The sequence below is a fragment of the Lepidochelys kempii genome, chromosome 3 (genome assembly GCF_965140265.1).
Source record: "Lepidochelys kempii isolate rLepKem1 chromosome 3, rLepKem1.hap2, whole genome shotgun sequence".
Classification (NCBI taxonomy): domain Eukaryota; kingdom Metazoa; phylum Chordata; order Testudines; family Cheloniidae; genus Lepidochelys; species Lepidochelys kempii.
In genome coordinates, this window is record NC_133258.1 from 158,087,420 (window position 1) to 158,106,872 (window position 19,453).

The window sequence follows — 19,453 nt, forward strand, 5'->3', positions numbered from 1 at the left end:
GTGTGATTTTTTTTGGAAGGGGAAGAAAAGAAAACACACACCCTCACCCTATGGCTAGAAACAGTAAAGGTATTAATATGCCTGCAGCTACCTGAGAGGGGAGAGAATGTGTATTCAGTGATTGACAGAAGTTGGCTGAACAAGAATTGACTGAAGTTCTGTATACCATGTGTTTGATCCAGTGGGAGAATTAAAAGCAAAATATAAATCTGTTTTTTCTACAGACATGTGGTTACTAAAAGATGTGACCGCCAATGTTCAGGAGGCTGAAATAATATTCCCAGCTTTCTAAAATCACATCCTGCATCTTATGCTCATGGGAGCATAGAAAGGTAATTAGAAGAATTACAAAAGCATGAAATAATTTAACCTGTAGAGTTAATTTAGTAGGCTGCCCTGATTGTACATGTTCCTAAAAAATTAAGGGCCCAATTCTACAACTTTACTTATATTGCATATGGGACTATGTAACTTGTGGAGTAAGGGATTACTCAGCATAAGAAAAGGTGGCTGAATCAAGTCTTAAGTGGAGAAAGTGTTGGGGAAAGAATTGGGTATAATGACTAGGGTTACCAATTTTGGTTGGACATATTCCTGGAAATTTCATCGGATGACATAATCTTTCATTCCTGGAGACTCCAGGACAATCCTGGAGGGATGGAAACCCTAATAGTGACATGTGCAAGCCTGGTTCAATCAAATCTGCAAAGTCTATGGGGGCTTTGCACAGTCATTTGATTGGGCCCCCTTAGATGTAAAGAAGACTCTGTAAATGTAATTGACTGCCCTCCCCTTTCCCTAAACCCTTATGCTATGCCAAGTGCAATAGGCAAGAAACAATTCCATGGATTTCAGGGAGGAGGGAATTAAAATTAATGATTTCCTTTCTTAGTTGTGGCTGAGCTGAGCTTGAGTGCACCTCAGGAGAGGTGGACGCAACCATGTGGACTGATCCAGTCATTGCCTGAGGACTACCCTAATTTATATTCAGCTGTAAATCTGTTAGTCTCCAAGGTGCCACAAGTACTCCTTTTCTTTTTAAGAGGGTACTGTTGGTCCTCTGACCCTACCATGCCTCTACTTGGGGGGAGTGCAAGAGAAGGAGATAGAACTCTCTGGCGGGATGTATATTATCCAGGAACTTCCCATATTGCCAATTCACTGGGCTTTATGGCGCTTTGCGTTGGCAGAGCTAGCATAAAGAGGCCACAGAAAAATCTCCAAGGGGGACTAATGTGTCTAAAACCAGCAAAAACCTCAGCGGTATTCAGGGGAACATCATGTGGATGCACACTGCAGATTCATAATGACCGAAGGAGTGATGTGTGTAGGAGAAAAAGTGGAGCATTGATCATTGGATTGCAGGGCAGATAGGCAGGGGAACAACTAGAGCAATCAATGAATGCACTACACGCATGCAGAGAAACCACTACAGTATTCTCCAGTAATGAATGCAGTGCTGTGTAGAAAGGGCTGTAAGAAGATTCAACTATATATGCAATGCAGTAGTGCAGAGAAATCACCTGGGGTTTGAATAGTAAGCATACAATGCAACTATAGAGGGAGAGCACCGGGTGGTCATATGCAATACATGAACTTCTGTTTTGCGGAGAGACCACTGGAGGATTCAGCAATACTGCATGAGGTGCTTGTGGGCACAGAGACCCCCAACGCAGTACAAGTGTGCAGAGGGACCAGTACTCCCCACTGGGGGTCGCCAAAGCACATTAACCCCTGTTCGCTTTGCCCGCAACTGCTTCACGTCCCCTCTCTTTCTCCTTTTAGAATCTGCACCGAACGCAGACCAGTAGTGGGCGTGGCGTCGCCGCTCCGCCCACCGCGTCCCCTGCGTGCGGCCGTGCCTCCCCCCTCCAACTCCCTCAAGCAAGCCGGTGTCTCGAGACGCCCGCGCGCTGGTGTAGGCGCTCCCGTCCCTTCCACTTTCCCCTACTCCGCGAGTTGGTTCGTTCCTCCTCGTTCCCCTCACCCGCGGCTCCCCGCTGTGGTCGGGTCTGGCCCGACCCGGCGGCCGAACGGAGGGTTCGCTCGCACTCAGGGACTCGCTGCCCATTGAAGCACCCGCTCGAGAGGACGGGGGGAGAGCGGCTCCCCGGCCCGGGCAGCGCCATGAGGTGAGCGGCCGCCCCGAGGCTCATCGCCCCACCCCCGCACCGGGGTGTTTGCAGGGGGTGCGCTGTGGGGATCTCCGGTGGGAGGAGGGCCTAGGCGGGGGGGGGGCAGCTGGGAGAAGGGGGGCAGCCCTGTGGGTCTGAGGAGAAAGGCGGCGGCGGCGGCGGCGGGGGGGGGGCGTTGTTCCATGGGCGGTTCTCTTGCGCCGTTGGCTTGTTGCTGTGTGAAAACACCCTGGGGCCCGTTGTGTCTCAGCCGTTGTGTCTGTTCCCCGGCAGGGGCGTTCGGGCGCCGGCCCGGCCGGGGAAGGCAGGGCTGGCTCCGCAGGGATAATAATGGCCAAACCCCCCCCCGCCCCCCGGCGCCTTGGGGAGCGAGCGAGCCGGCCGGGCGCGGCTGTCCGTCAATAGAGAGAGAGTCCCCGTGATTTGTGTGGCGCGAGGGGCCGGCTCGTGAGCTCCTGAAGCGTCCTTTTTGGGGGGGCTAGAGGCTGCTCGCGATCCCGTGTCCAAGGCGGGGAGGGAGAAGCGCTGCCCTTTTATCGGTGCGTGTTGCATTGCAGCAGCAGCTGGGTTTTTCCCTGTGTAATCAATAGAGGCAAACCCCCCCCCCCTTCTCCCCCAGCAGTCGTGAATATATTGTTCGTAGGATTTGTTAATTCAGATGCAAACATCGAGCCATACATTAATAATTCGCTTTTTTTGGATTGTGTCTGTGTCCATTTGTCTAAGAGACTGAACCTTTATGTGGTCTTATTTGCTTGGAGATTATTTCCCACCCCCTCCAGCCGTTTCGTGCCTGTTCTGTGTCCATAAGCTCTTTTTGGATTGGTGCAAGACTTCGTGAGAAATGTGACTTGGTAGACTGAATGCTGGTATATTTGGGTGGTATATTTGGGGTTGCGTTATTGTAATCCGTATAGGCCTACCCATTAGGTTAAACAGTTGGGGGGGTGGGAGGGTGTAAATTGCCCTTCAAAAGATATTGTCTGTCTTGTAGTTAGATTTGAATCTTCTTTGTGTTAAAGATTAATTATCAGCAGTTGCCAAGTCCTTAGAACGCAACAGTAAGATTTACGTGATATAATCCGCACATTCCTTTGCTGTGACAAAGTGTCAAGTCATAGGAATTCTTCACAAATGTAAGAAGTTTCTATTTTAAACTTTTTTCTTAAGGTTTGTGGTTTTTTGTTTTCCCAAGGGCAAATATGCATGCAGGCTTGGCATATGGAGAGCTTGGTTCTTTTTTTCTTTTTCTTGTATTCTGTTCCTCGGATGGCTTTATTGTATTTTGTTTGTAGTTATTTATGCCTTAAATTGAATTTTTCAAAGCTGTTTTGTAATTTAAATCTTAAATCATAACTTTTTTCTATTATTCGTACAGCTGTTTTTCACAAAGTGGCTAGCTTCTTGACACTTGAAAAATACTCAGTTAATTCATAATAACTGCATATTTTGTGCATAGTAGTTTTGAATATTTTGATAATTTAAAAAGCTTAGTTTTATATATAATTTGCTGCATATTTTAGAGGTGAATTTGTTTAGGCAGCTTTGAGACAATCATTTTACTTAGGCCATGTCTGCACTAGAAAAGGTTTGTTGGTATAGTTATACCAACTAGCCCTCCTATTGTAGATGCAGCTCTCTTTTGCCATTATAGCTTGTACTGGTTCAGTGAGTGGAATAAGCTATACTGGCAAAAACACCTTTATGCTGGTATAATTGTATGCACAATAGAGTTTTTGCTAGTTTAGAAGTGTTGCAAAAAATCATGCCCCAACCAACATTACCAGCAAAAGTTTCTAATGTAGACCCTCCCCTTAGGCTATCTAAATAGGTGTTTGTATAATCAACTTTAAACTGTCTGTATATGTATAAGCAAAACATCTCATAAGTATGGTAAAAGTCTGTGCATCTATCTTTAAATACTAAATGGCAACTGTTTTTAAAGCGGGAAGTTGTCTGAAATTAAATGTTCATTGTGAATGATTGCTTATATTTTAAAGGAACCTCAAGAATTCTTCGGGAATTCCGTAATCCAAGTCTTGCCCAAGCATACAGATTGTATCAGTGTAACTAAATTGGTTTATTAACTAGTTAAATCAGTGTATTCTCCTTGTGTTGGACAGTGTGAAATTGAATCAGTTTCTCAATCCATTTAGTTAAATAGGTACAACATGTATGTGTAGCCAAGACTTCATGTTCTCTTAGGGCTTGTGTAAACTAGGTTAAAAGGTATATTTCCCAAACATATTAGTTTAAAGGCATTAGTTAATTTTTATTTACACAGTCTTATAGACAAGTAGGTTATATCTTAAAACATGTTTTCTGGTTAAGGTAAACCCTTTGGAGGGGGGCACGATGACAACAGGAAGAGCCTATGCTTCAACATCAAAGACAACTTAGCACAGACAGGCCAAGTATTAAAACTTGATAGCTAACACCTTTTTAAAATATTTTATCATAGTCTAGACAAGCATTTAGATATAAATGATCATAAACTAAGGTGTAGTTCTGAGATGGAGGCTCTTCCACTTTTCAATAGAAAACAAGCTTATAGCTTGATTTATAATAAGCAGACAGAATGTATACTATTGACACTCTGACAAATACAAAAGGACTAGATGTGCATAATCTTTCCAGTGTACACTGGTAGAGAAAATTGCTCTGAACTATAACTTCAGTGTACACTTTTCTGCACTCAGGCATGCGATAAGGCACATACGGCAAAGTGATCAGAAAACTATTCTCCTGTCATCCCAATTCTGAAGTAACGCTGGTCTGACTTATGAATGGCTGCTGCCATATTTGGGGTAGCTAGGTGGCCAGAAGTTAAGAAATACAGTAGCTTACCAATTTTTCCCTTATTAAATATAGCTTGCTGTAACTGTAACCAAATTCTGAAATCTGTACAATGTAATAAACAACACAATAGGTTGTATATGTAAGCATCAAGGGTAAATACCAGACCATGGCAATTAAATTTTGTAGTGGCTTGTTTGTAGCTGTCTGAACATTATATAATAGCTATGTAGATCTTTGGTATTGAACACCGACTTCAGGTGAATTTTAAATCTTGAATTGCTCAGGAATAAATACAAGTGCCTGTAACAAAACAAGTTTTGTTTCTGAAACAAAACTATGCAGTAGCCTTTCTTCCTTCTCTCCCACTTCTCCCCCCCCCCCCCCCAAGGTAAACAGTTGATTCTTACAATGCAAAAAGAGCAACAGACATGTAAGTGACAGACTAGGTGTTGGTCTGAATATAGTGTGTTATGTGAATGGACTAATCTAATAATAGATATCCAGAAATAGGTATATGTGACTAGGGATTTCCATAGCCAATTGGAATGCTGAAAAAAGTGGCTGTTAAAATATCTTATTTTAAGAATGCAGTAATTTACAGTGATTGTATATCATGCTGCTCGCATGATCTAACTTTCCTGTTTTGGTGGTGGTGTGACTTCTTACTGTGATATAATAGCAGCATTTGTTTAATTCTCTTGAACAGTACTCTGAATATCTGTATCTTAGGGGTTGATGACTGACATCTTTCTACAATTCATAAAGAACAGTAAATGAAATGTTCAAAATTTTCATTTTTAATATTTCGTTCTAATGTGTTACTTTGTTTACAAATGTCCGGGTCTGACTGTCCCCCTTTATTATAGGTTATACTACATTTTTAATAGCACTTGGATTTCTAAACAGGAGAAGTAGCAGATCTAATCTTTCTAATGCAGTCCATTTCTTAGCAAGTTGTATGGTTTCCTCATTCATGATTTATTTAACCTTTTTTATTTTGATTTTAGATTTCTTTAAAACAACCTTCCAAAAATTCTACTTGCCTTGGGTAAATTTCTTTCTGGGTAAAACTTTTATGTATATCAATCATCAAAAATCAGTCAAGCAGACTTTGGGTCTGTGCAAGTATGTTTTCTTGACATTTTAAAGGCTGCATTAAGGTATGACTTCATTCACTACTCTATTAATGAAATGGGAAGAAAAAGTAGTTCCAAGCCAGTAGTAGCAAAGCTAGCTTCATTAGGATTTGGAATTCTTGAGGAATCTCAGGTGTGTCCTAGAGTTATGCCAAAAGGTGACACTACTCATGACAGTTATAAATTTATGGTAATTTAAATTAATTTTGTTTATAGTGGTCAAGCAGAAAGAGCCAGTAACTGAGGAATGAGAGAATAAGAAGGGTATTTATTGCAGCATGTTTTGCTGTATAGGGTAAAATTTCATAACTGGGCTTTTGTTGTAGCTTTTACTACCTGCATGACATATTACATATTTGGAATAGAAATGTAATCTAGCTTTGAAATATTTGACAAAATATTGAAAGTGCATAGCAGTCAGTTAAATCAAACTGTATTGCTGTACATGTTCCCAAACACTAAATTGCTCATTTCTCTAGAGTAAAATTGGAAGTGTAGGCAGACTTTTCAGGTGGGCACAAGAATTCAGTTCAGGTTACTTTCCTTGCTCTAAGTGGACTGAGGCTGTGTCTGCACAATGAGCTTGGGGTGTGATTCCCAGCTCGCATACACATACTTGTGTTAGCTCTGTGAGAACCAGTGCAAGTGTAAATAGGAATGTAGCTGCAGTAGCAGAGGCAGCATGCCGAATACAAACCCGCTTGAACCCCGTGGGTACATATTTGGCATGGCTTACACTACTATTTATACTTGTGCTAGCTCTCATCAAGCTAGCACAAGTAGGTGTGAGAGAGCTGGAAATTGCGTCTCTAGCTCTTAGTATAGATGTAGCCTAACAGACACATTGAGTCATCTGTCTGATATTATTGCAGATTTTGCTAGCTAGCGCTTCATTTGTGGCAGTTGCAAGTAATTCTTGCACTTTCCTTCCCCCCCCCCCCCCATCTCACATGGAATCTGACAACTGCTCTTACCAAAGTCTCTGGATAGTTTAATGAATTATTTTGATAGTAGATTTATAAGGTTTTATTCCACAAGTTTAAATTATTGAAATGTACATCACCCAAAATGCATATTCTTCATAGAAGACTACTTATGGCCATCTTATCAAGTTTATATTGCAGAGATCTAAACATTACAAATGATATGGGGTGGGAGTCCAGGAAGGCATTCTAAAATTCAGCATCAATCTGGAAGCATACATGCAGGCTGCTTCCTCCTGATTCTAATGCCAGGCTCTGTATTTTTAAGCAGTCAGTTAAATTTGTCTTGCTCTTCTCTCTCTTCCCACTTTGAACTGTAGTGCATGAAGGGCCAGATAGTCCTTTCTGTACCTCCCCCAAAAATGGGAAGAAGTTGTTCATTCAGCACCTATTCACTGAACGCCTACCTGACACTGGGGTCTGGTTTATCCTACAAAGTTAGGTTGACATAAGTTGACGTGTGTTGACCTATTTATGCATGTGTGTATAGTCAAATTTATCTTCAGCTGATGTAAGTACCCTGTTAAGGCCATGCAATAAAACCATCTTCCTGAAAGCATTGAGACATGATCAAAATACTGAGGTCAATGTAGTGCAAGTGTAGATACTGTGTGACCTTTTTCAACCCTAACGGTTCTCCAACTGTTCCAAAATGCCTAGCAGTCACTGCTCTGGTCACAGTTGTGAATTCCACTGCCCAGGGGTCTCAGAAACTGGAATCCACCCCCTCTGTGTTTTTGAAATGCCTTTTCCTGATTGCCTGCTTTGGCAAGCACACCTAGCAATTCTCCCTTGTTCTGTTCAACTGCCTGGCCAACCATGCTGGCTTGGCTCACTAAACATGCTCCTGCCTGGAGCAGACAGGAGGAACTGGATCATCTGGGCCTGTGGGGAGAAGAGGCTATGCAAGCACAGCTATGGACTACCTGTAGAAATGTGGCCATCTACAAAAAGATTGCATGGGGGGATGTAGGCGAAGAGAGATAACAGGGATCGGCAGCAGTGCCAGGTGAAAGTGAAGAAACTGTGGCAGACATACCACAAGGCCAGAGAGGCCAACAATTGATATGGTGCTGAGCTGCAGACCTGCCACTCTTACCATGAGCTGCCTTCCATATTTGAGAGAGACCCCACCACCCTGAAGACTACCGTGGATACCTTGGAGGAGCCTTAGACACAGACTCCTGTCAAGAATAGTAAGGAGAAAGGTGTGGGGGGAGATGTGGAGAGGGTCTAGCTATGTCAGGATCCATTTGTGACTTTACCACAATCTAACCAGTCCCTCAAGCTGAGCACAGATGAATCCAGTGAAGGGGAAGGAACTGTAGGTAAGTATGTGCATATAATTTCCCTTAGTGTTTAAATAGAAAGATGGATCCTAGCCCATCCCCAAGTTAGCAAGACAACGGTATCAAGTATCAGAGGGGTGGCTGTGTTAGTCTGGATCTGTAAAAGCGGCAAAGAGTCCTGTGGCACTTTATAGACTAACAGACGTATTGGAGCGTAAGCTTTTGTGGGTGAATACCTGCTTCGTCGGATGCATGTAGTGGAAATTTCCAGAGGCAGGTATAAATATGCAAGCAAGAATCAGGCTAGGGATAACGAGATTAGCTCAATCACGGAGGATGAGGCCCTTTTCTAGCAGTTGAGGTGTGAACACCAAGGGAGGAGAAACTGCTTTTGTAGTTGGCTAGCCATTCACAGTCTTTGTTTAATCCTGAGCTGATGGTGTCAAATTTGCAAATGAACTGAAGCTCAGCAGTTTCTCTTTTGAAGTCTGGTCCTGAAGTTTTTTTGCTGCAGGACGGCTACCTTTAAATCTGCTATTGTGTGTCCAGGGAGGTTGAAGTGTTCTCCTACAGGTTTTTGTATATTGCCATTCCTAATATCTGATTTGTGTCCAAGACACAGGTATTGACTTTTCATTGTTTGTTTCGTACAAGGAGAGAGAACTCTACCTTTGTTGTAGTGCTATCTGCTTTTCGTTCCCTGTAGGGTTAGGTGCGGGGAAGGGTATCTGGAGCAGTTTATGTATATAGGGATGTCCCTTATACCTTCCTCAGATATTGCAGAATATCTCCATGCAATTTCATCAAGGTTTCCAGGGATGGCTGCCTTATTTCTTCCTCTGTGGTAGGACAGTTTCCCATGCCACTCCGCGATGACTTCAGCAGGCACCATTGGGGATAAGAGAAGGGAGTTTTGAAACTTATCTTTCCCGTTCCATTGTGACTGTAAAACCAGTGATGCGTCTGTTTTATCTGTAGCTGTTGCGACCTTGAGGGGTTCCCCCTCTATACCCATTAAATGGCTGACCTGAATGAGGAGGAGAAAGAAGATAGGGAGGATATTTTCAGCGTCAACATGGCGGATGGCATGGAGAGGGACAGAGAGGATAGGAGAAAGATCCAGGAATCCCAGCAGGGAAAGGGAGATGCACCGGGACATAAAGAGCTTCTCAGGCAGCAAGCCCAAATAGTGCTGTCTCTAGGTGACCTTACAGGTTCAGTAATCACAGACTTACCATCTTTTACAGTCTCTGGAGAATTCCATGGTGGCTGCTCTCCATACCTTCAACATTCCACATGGCATCATGGGCCACATCCCTACTCCTACCACTTAACGTCAGAGAAGAAAGACAGTTCTGTAGCTTCATATACACTGATCTGAGAGAGGCACAGTTGGTGTATGTGAAGCCAGAATGGACTTAATTTGTGCGCTGAAATGGACAGAAATGTTTGCTGCCTCGCTAATGTTAAAGTTTTTCCATTAATTTAAGTTAAAAGTTTGTATTGTGTTGTCCTTCTTTATTTGCACTGTTTGTCACTCAGAATTGTTTTTGAAATAGTCATCTTTATTAGTTCACCACACATACTGCAAAATGCATAGTAGTACTCAAAGCACCCAGTTCTTGTTATTGTACAGCACCACAGAACTCATAGGTTCAACAAAACACCCAGTCATATGGGTAAATTGACAGCAAGCACCGCATATTCATAGATTCACTAAAAGACACAGTATAATATTTATAAATCTATATCAATTCTAACAGCCCCCAAGCTTTCAGGGCCAGAGCACAGTCCAGCACAGTACATTAATGTGGCTGACTGTTAAAGTGTTCTTTCAAAGCATCCTGTAGCTGCATAGGTACACTTTGAGCTCTTATGATGGCCCTTTTGTCTGTCTGTTCAGACTTAGCAGACAGCAACCCCCCCTCTCCCCCTCACCTTTGCCTCACAGATATTATGCAGCACACAACAGGCAGCTATAACCATTGCAATATTTTTCTTACCAAGATCCAATCTTGTGAGTAAACTCCAGCAGCATCCCTATCAATCTAGCAACTGTTATTCTGCACCTGCTGAGCTGGTAGTTGAATCTTTCCTTTTTTGCTGTCAGGGTGTCTGTGGCTTCATGAGCTAGGGAAGCAGGGAGTAGGCTTTGTCTCCAAGGGTCACTACTGGCACTTCAGTGTCGCCAGTGGTAATCCCCAGTCTGGAAAGAATGTCGCTGCTTGCAGCTTTATGAACAGTTCTGTGTTCTTAAAGATGTGAGCATCGTGCAAGTTCCCTGACCAGCCCACGCTGATCTCAGTGAAGCTTTCGTGGTGTTCCACCAATGTTTGCATAACCATATAAAGGTAGTTCTTTCTGTTGATATCCTCTATGGCAGGGGTGGCCAAACGGTTGCTCACGAGCTGCATGTGGCTCTTTTACATTTAACGTGTGCCTCATGGAGCACCTCACAGCCCCATCCCCCAATTCTCCCCCTACCAGTTGTGTGCTGCATAATATCTGTGAGGCGTTGCAGTGGGATGGTGGCGCAGGGGCTTCTGTCCAGCAGGGAGGTGGTTCTTGGGGCTTCAGCCCTGCGGAGTGCACCTGCCAGGGTTTGGGGCTTCAGCAGAAGTAGGGGCTTAAATCCCAAGCCCCGGCAGGTGCACCCCAGCTCTTGAATTTCTGAAGATTGTCGTATACAGCTTGGCGGGTCAGTAAGTTTGGCCACCCCTGCTCTATGGCAAAGTGGGTTGGTGCCAAAATAGGGATGTGTGTGCTGTCTTTTGCCCCCACTGAAATTTGGGAGCCCCGTTGCTGCAGATCCATCCACTATTTCCTGCATGTTCCTGGGAGTTACAGTCCTGTATAGCATGACATGATTAATGGATCTACACACATGCATGACAACTGCCCTCATAGTGGATTTTCCAACTCCAAATGATTTCCCACTGACCAAAACCAACCGGTGCCTGCAAGCTTGCAGAGTGCTATTCTCACTTACTTTTCAGCTGTCAGTGCATCTCTTTCTGGTGTCCTTGTGCTGGAGGGCTGGGCAAGCTTGGCACACAGATCTAGGAATGTGGCATGTGGTGAAGCTGAGAAGCCTCAAACCAACACAGAAAGGGTTAGAGAGAGACTGTGAACCCAGCTAGCTTTGCCTTGCTATATCTGCAACCAGTGCCAGGCCTGGAGGGAGAAGAAGAGGAGAGAACCTGGCTCAGTTCAGAGCTGACTGGCAAGGAGGCAGGCACTTTCTGCCTCCTTACATGAGGGAATCATTGCTAGAAGCCTGATAGCCAAGACAGCCACTGGGGAAGAAGAACCGCTTCAGGGAGCGAGGGAGATGGCTGAGGAGACCGAAGAGCACCAGCAGTGAGTGAATTGTTAATGAACTAGAGAGAGACTGTGGGATTAGGCCCCTCCAATCTTGCATCTGCCCTGCCCAAAGGTCCCTTAGGCCATTGCAGGATACCACAAAGGGGGTGCTATTTGAGTTAAGCCACTACAGATTGGACTGTAATGGCTATGCACCAAACTGAAGAGATAGAGGTAGGAAGTAGCTCAGGGCAGTGGATTTATACTTTCTGTTGGGAGGATCCTGCTGGTGTAGCTTCATACAGGGCTCTAGCCCAGGTCCCCCTTCCATATCTCCTTAAGAACTGAGGCACCTCTGTCAGGGAAGCAAGGAGCTGGAAGTCAGATGTGCCAACCACTAGACTGCCGAGACCGCTGCACCCTATTACATGTCCTTTCACATCCGAAGGTTCTACAGCTACTGCTCATCATCCCAAATCTGCATTCCTTTGTGATCCCACCATTTGCTGCTTGTTTCTTGGGCCCAGAACCAGTGCTTCACTATCTGCAGCTGCTTTTGAAATGCCACCAACATCCTTTAATTGTTTCATTATGTCCCTTAGCAGTCTGACCTCGAAGAAATCAGAGAGACAATGTGGGTAAGGTAATATCCACTTCTGTTGGTGAGAGAGACACATGTTCAAATTGGCTCTTCTGAAGAGCTTTGTGTAGGCTCGAAAGCTTGTCTCCTTGCCAATAGAAGTGGGTCCAATAAAAGATATTACCTCACCCACCTTGTCTGTCAAATAACGTGAGACCAACACGACTACAGCAATACTTCATACTTGAAGAAATTGTCATGTCCCCCTTTGTTATGGTTAGTCCTATGTCCTTGCAAATACTGGAGGACTATACGTCATGTACTTGCAATATTCGTGAGAAAGGAGCAGTGCAAGTTCCATGCTTTTGTCAGAGATGGTGGATGGCAAAAAGGGTTGTGCGGGTTTGTGGGACATTTTCTTAAAAAAGCCTGAAAATTATGGGATATGGATTACATTATGGAATGGAGAAAGTTGCATGCTGGAAACTTGAAGCCTAGTGCCTGGAGATCCCTGCATGACTCATTTCTATCCCACAACAAGCTGTGAAAATATCCCAAAAGACATTGTGCTGCGTAGGTGGAATGTGGCACACTGGGATACCTACCCGTGGTGCACTGCACTTTGCATTGACACAAGCACTGTTAGTAAGCATACTAAGTGCTGACGTAAGTATATTCCACATACATACGTGGCTACCTACTTATGTAGATCAAAATTTGTAGTGTAGACAAGCATCTGTGACAGGAGTTCTTCACCCTGCCTTAGGCTTATGTGTGCATCAGACTGGAAGTACTTCATAATGGAACTTGGCTCCCTGCGCACCCTGTGTATTTCATGCATAACTAGGGTAGGAACAGAGCACTAAGCAGAGTTGCATGCATCTTCTGCTACTGGGGAAATCCATTTTTAAACTCAGGTTATGTTTTTTCTCAACTTTGACCTTTCATCTAAAATCATTCCTGATACTTCATGTCTGCTTTATTCAGTAGTGTAGAAGTATACGTGCCAGTTGTATCTAAATCACCTGGCTAGAGTCAGGTTTGTAATTGTAGGATCCTGCTTATTTCCATAGCAGAGAGACAGAACTTAAAACAAAAACACTACTTCTTTATAACCTTAATGCTTTTGAAAATAAGTGACTTTTAGCACTGGCTTCCGTGCACAACTGACATTTTAGTTCATTCTTGTAACTTTTATTTCATGCTAGGTTTCCACCAAATATTTACAAATAAAAGTTGCCTCTAGAAAGGGGTGAAAGGCCCTACTTCCACTTTTTATGCAGTGCCGTGCATTTCTTATGTTTCCTCAGATTAATCTTTCCACCTAATTTTCTTTCTTTGATTTGCATCTTGACATTTACTGATAAGTATTCATTTTAAAGTCAATACAGGAGCTAAATTGTGGAGTTAAGTGAGACTATGTTTTTGCTTGCTTTCTATTTAAGTGGGGACAATAAAGTGTAAGCTAAGATCCATGCTCAAGGAAAATAAATCTACCTTTCATAATTATTTACATTAGAAAGTGGCTAGACCAAGCTGGAGCACATAAGGAAACATTAGTAAGAGCCATTTCTATTTAGTCTAAAATTAGTACATCCTTTCAATAATGACACACAGTTTCCTTTTAAGAAAGTATGGCCAAGAAAGTTGCCTGCATCCACTGCAGCATGTGGGAGGAAAAATAGAAATTGATTGCACCCTGAAGTGGGATACAAGTCCAGCAAAGTAGCACTTTTGTGTGGTGTCAGAAATCAAATCTGTTGATTTAACAGTGCTTACTTGCTATGTTTATAGCTGATTTGCAGCACAAACAGATTCGGGAAGATTCTACTTTAAGCTGTGTTAAGTGGCTGTATTTTTTGTGGCGTGTGTTTTTTGTTCAGAGGTTCTGGTATTTTACTTTTCTTCCGAAATTTGAAACCTCACTCCTCTCATTAACCTCATATCACAGAAGTGGCTATACACAGAAAACTAAATTTAGAATGTAAGTTCCTCAAAGTGGGGACTATTTTCATTGCCTTGTGCAGTTCGGAGCACCCTGGGTGCTCAAACAGTAAATAGAATAACTTCTCAAAATGTCCCTTTTAGGATTTAGTACTTACTGCTAAGATCCGAGTTCTCTTCTAGAATCTTTGTACATTTGATGGCTTTCATTTAACTTCCTTATACTTTTTATTGCTCTGCTGGAGTGGAGATGAGACATTTTTATTAGTAATGAAAATTGATAGGCTGTTTAATTCTGTGGATTGTACCTCTGGTCAGAATTTTATACTTGAAATTGTTCACTTTTTTTTTCTTTCTGACATCCTAGATATTCAGTATACTGACGTTTTAAGAGTTTTTGTCCGAAAAGTTACTATTAGAAATGGGACTCCCTTGTTCAGCATAACTGCTCACTTTTTATCTGGGTCATATTTGTTTACTTTGGCAAACAATTTTTAGTATTGTTAACCTTACAGAGTCAATACACCAATGCAAGAGTGATCTGGTTTCTGTTCTGTCTTGTGCATTTTCAACAAAACTGTCAGTGGAAGTTTGATCTCAGAATCTTTATTATTCTCTGTATTTGGAAGAGGTAGACAAATATCTAGGTTTTTTTATAAAGTCACCCAAACAGCTTTTAGTGAGAAAGAGAGAGAGATCGATCATTGGTTGACTTTAAGGTATTGACAGAAAAATCACTTTGGTTTGCAAACTGAGCAAAATCTTGTCCTGGAACCTTGCAATGTAATTTTCAGTGTTTTTTAGTAGAGATGCATGAGAGCTGTCTACTTTTAGAGCTAATAAATGAAACTTTTCAAATGCTAAATTTAATCTCTATAAGATAGCAAATGTTTCATTAAACTTCTCATGTATTATACACAGAATATAATTTTCTCTAGGTAGCTTATTTTTTAATGCCTGTGTAAACTAAAAAAAAAAAAAGCTTACTGTGAAGTCTTCATGTTGGTGTTTTATCTACTCACTACTCAGTATCAGTCTGTTTGTAAGTTCACTACATAAACAAGTAAAATTTTAAAACATTTAAAAGAACCTATTTCCTCCCCCCTCCCCCCCCCCTTTTTTTTTTTTTTTACTTTGGGTATTCTAGAATATGCCATTTCAATCTCTTTCCCTCTTATGGGTGCAGCCAAATATGCTAATAAAACAGCATAATGTAATGCACTCCTAGATGGGCACAATACCATATTGTCTGCCCTCTGTGTTAAATTGTCATTGAAATCAGTGGGAAATAAATGTATGTACTTTTTAGCAGAATTTGGCCCTTCATCCAGTGATAAATCTCTTACGAGTCCATACTATTTTGTATGAGTTAATGAAATAGCAAATTTTTTATAAGCAAGAGTTGAGAATTTAAACTTAAAAACTGAAATGACTGAATTCTAGTGAAGAACTTAATTGTGCAATGATTTTAACATTTGGTATGTGCAGTTAGTTAATGTTTCAATAAACTACTATGAAATAAGCTTAACTAATTTTGCTGTGTTACAGCAAACATATTCTAATGTTTGAAATGCAGTGGAGTTGCTTGATGGCCAAACAATTAAACAAACAAAAAATCATGATGAACTTAATTATGGCAGAGGTCATAAATCAGAATTGTGGAATGACTGCAAAAGGGGCTGGACAATGCTTAAATCTCAGCTCTGTTTCAGGGGTTGAAAATGCATGTGTAGCTCTAGTTGCTGATCAGATTTAGAATTTAATAGAAACATTTTAATTACTAGTAAACTAGATATTTTGATGATCAACGTGTTGACTTGTCTAGAAAATATGGATTTTAAAATAATGTGTATAGACATTGTTTCAGTTAATTTTTATTTTCTTTTTCTAATACCTAGGGAGATTTGTGTTTTGTTAGTTCCCTGCTCAATATTCATTCTTTCAGAAAGGGAGAAGTTTGAAAAATACTTCTGAATTTCTATTTCCAATTCAATAAACTACTGGCTCAGAAAACTAGAGTATAACACCACTTCTAATCTGGCTTCTTGTGACAATTTTAACTTCTGTTTTTATTAGTTTTTATTTTTTTGTTTTGTTTTTATTTCATAAAAATAGACAGTGTGACCAGTGTGCTGCTCATAAATTTGTAGTAAACGTAGAGAAATATATTTCAGTCGCTCAGTGTACATTAATGCATCACTCAGTCTAATCTCAAAATCTGGTCACTCTGGTCTGAATGAGACAGGTTGATTGGCAACATCTATTTCCTGTGCATACTGTATGGAGCGTGTATATAGAATATCCACATATTAGCTGCAGATGTGCCATGTTCTATTAAAACATCTAGTCAAAGGAGGAACATGAGGCATGTTGGTGAGCTCCTAGTTTCTTATCTGTGCTGCAAGAAGCAAATGGCTGAAGAGGGCTGCTAACTTTCTATACACATCTGATAATCTAAGACCTAAAGAACCCAAAGGTTTATTTCCAAATTTGTTTTCCTGGCATGTCACTCTTAGTTCTAAACTTGGGTGTTTCCAAGACTTGAGGTTAGCCTTACTGTGCATCATCCTCCAAGAAGCATAGATGGAATGCTAACCCACTTTCCTGAGCATAACTGATGCCAAATAGTAACAAAATAACTGGTTTTTGTTAATTTTATTAGTAGTCATTTTTCATTCAGATATTCCATGTTTATGAAAAAGTAGTAACAGTGGCTATTAATATGAAATTAAACTGTTAACCAGCATAAAAGCAGTATTATTAATCACTCATTGCTGATAAACTATAAATATCAGGAGTCAGTCTTCGTTGGGTCAGCTCGGATGAACTGAACATTGGAGCATATTTTGGTTGTAAAGGATGAGAGATCTTCCTGGATTAATAGACAGCTGTTAAGCTTGCAAAGGTAATATGAATCTGCTGAGCAGCAGGTTCACTACTAGTGTGTATGGAGGTACTGGTAGTAGGACAGACCCACTGTCTCACCATATTGCCAAAAGAGATTGTCTCAGAAAGGTAGCTGGCTATAGTGCAGTAGGAGCAAGAAGCAGCTTGGAATCTGAGGCTGGTGAAGATGCCCAGAGCCCAGCGGGGGAGCAAGCTGGTCCTAACGTGAGTTTACTCAGCAGTTGGATACAGATCTATACAGAGCCTGTGGTAAACCAGGAGAGACTAGGCTGGGAGATCTGGAGCCAGAAAGCTAAATAGCAACAGGGCTCTCGGGAGCTTGGACATAGTAGTCCTCCAAAGTTCATAAAGGGACAGTAACTGCATTCAGTAATTGGTTACTGTCAAGGTGTCTAAGAGGCAGACATTAGATTAGGGGAAAGAGACAGTGTGATCTGACTGAGTGGTAGGTCCAAGGAGGCTTGGCCGCTCTTTTCTTAGAGCAGATATAGGATATATATAAAAAGTTTGGTTTGTAGCCTAATTGTTGGCCCAGGGAAAATGGTCTGTGAGCAGAAGTGTGGGAGGTATTACATCAGCAACAGATGGCCATGGAGGAAGGGCCCCTAGTGAGATAAGACTGGACTTGTCTTCGCTACCACCCATGGATGCAGCTGCGCCGATGTAGCGCATCTAGTGAAGACATGGGTGCGGCCTTCCCTGGGCTGGGCGCAGGGTATGGGGGAGGTAGAGGAGTGAGCGGAGAGTGAGGCCTCAAGGGGAGGAGGCAGAGCAGAGGTGTTCAGTTTCTAGAAATTGGAAAGTTGGCAACCCTATGACAGCTGCTCCGTTTGGGTGAATGTGTGCTGCAGTCAGAGCTCCCCCTCCTCCCCCCCATACCTGCCCACCTCTCGGGCCCTTCATACCTTCTGCTCTTGGGGTCAGAGCATCTGCCTTGCCTCCATCCCATCCGTTAACAGCGGCATTCAGATTGCTATGTGGAGATTGCTAGAACCCTGCGTGGTTACAAAATTTGTATTCGCATCTGATCTGCAGACCATTTTTGTGGGTATCCGCAGACTTGCAGGGCTCTAGTTATTGGGGAAACTGGAGATTTTGGCAACTGGGTAGTGGGACTTAGTTTTTGTTTTGGTATCCATGGGGTAGTGGCAACACTTAGAACTGGGAGGAGGATATGTTTCTCTCTTTCCTCTCCTGTTTTGGACAAGGACAGTAGTAACTTGAAATGTGGTGGACAATAGTGTAGATTCCCACCTGAGGAACCCGTGGCTCTAATATTTATTACTATCTCCAGCAACTGTACATAAGCACAGAAATGGGCCATAATTGAATAGCTAACAATGTTGACATTTAACTGTTGTCTTGAGGCTTCAGAGACACCATGTTGTGATGAATACACACTTCTCTCAGAGATGTTTCAGACAATCTGCAGATGCAGATAGATATCACTGCTTGAGTTGGTTTTTGGTTCACGTTTTGGAAGGCCACCTGTGCAACAATAATGGGGAAAGACATAATTCATTCAAAATAAAAGCTTAGATTCTGGAGCACAGAAAAGGGGGAATTTTTTAAAGCCATTTATGTTACTAGGAAATTACAGTGTCTACCGGGTAACTGAAGATGGTGAGGAAAAATAAATCAGGAATTGAAATTCCTAAAGTAAATTACCTATTTTGAGTTTTCACACTTTCCAGAGGAAGAGTAAGACGTTTTTACTTCATGTTTTAGCTTTAAAAACATTTGAATGTTTCTCCTACAGTATTGGGCATTAGGGATGTGTCTCGGGTGGATAAAAATAGATTTTTTGTTGAATAAAATTTAAATTATTTTTTTAAAAAACTATTTAAAAAATCTGCATCACAAAACTTTATTTTTTGAACTTGTTAATAGTGAATTTAAAGAAAATAGTTCTCAGAGTCAGTATAATTTATTTTTAGATCAGACTTCAATAATCAAGTACATTCATCACAGTAATACAGGCACCTGTTTCCTTTTACCACATGGCACAGTCTGGGGAACAAAACTGGAAAAATGCATTGGGGGAGGGGGGATTAGGGTAAAATTTTTCCTTTTTAAAAAGAAATTTGTTTAAAGCGAAATCTGAATTTGTACTACAAAATGTTAAGGCCTAAAATTATTATAATCTCTTAAAACATCTAAATAAAAAATAAATATGCTGAATCCATGACTGAGCCTTTGTTTAAAAAAAATAATAAAAAAAAAATAAAAAATTTCCCCTTTGAGTGAAATGCTGCTTTTCTGTACAAAGAAAGAATCGGAGGAAAAACGTCTAACTTTTGAGATCAAGCTTTAAAAATATGGCACAATAGGTCATGTACTGTATTAAGGGCTTGATCCTGTGGGGGGTCCATGGGCT

General features: G+C 41.8%; 1 protein-coding gene across 17 annotated transcripts in view; it reads left to right on the top strand.

Annotated features, from left to right (window-relative positions):
* The first annotated feature begins 1,887 nt into the window (after positions 1 to 1,887).
* The window catches only part of ENAH (ENAH actin regulator), a 144,754-nt gene continuing 127,188 nt past the window's right edge, over positions 1,888 to 19,453 (top strand). For all 17 annotated transcript variants that reach the window (XM_073338722.1, XM_073338726.1, XM_073338724.1 and 14 more), the window contains exon 1: positions 1,888 to 2,132. In XM_073338722.1, coding sequence (XP_073194823.1) covers positions 2,128 to 2,132 — 5 coding nt within the window. In that variant the 5' untranslated portion in view covers positions 1,888 to 2,127. The remainder of the gene's footprint in view (positions 2,133 to 19,453) is intronic.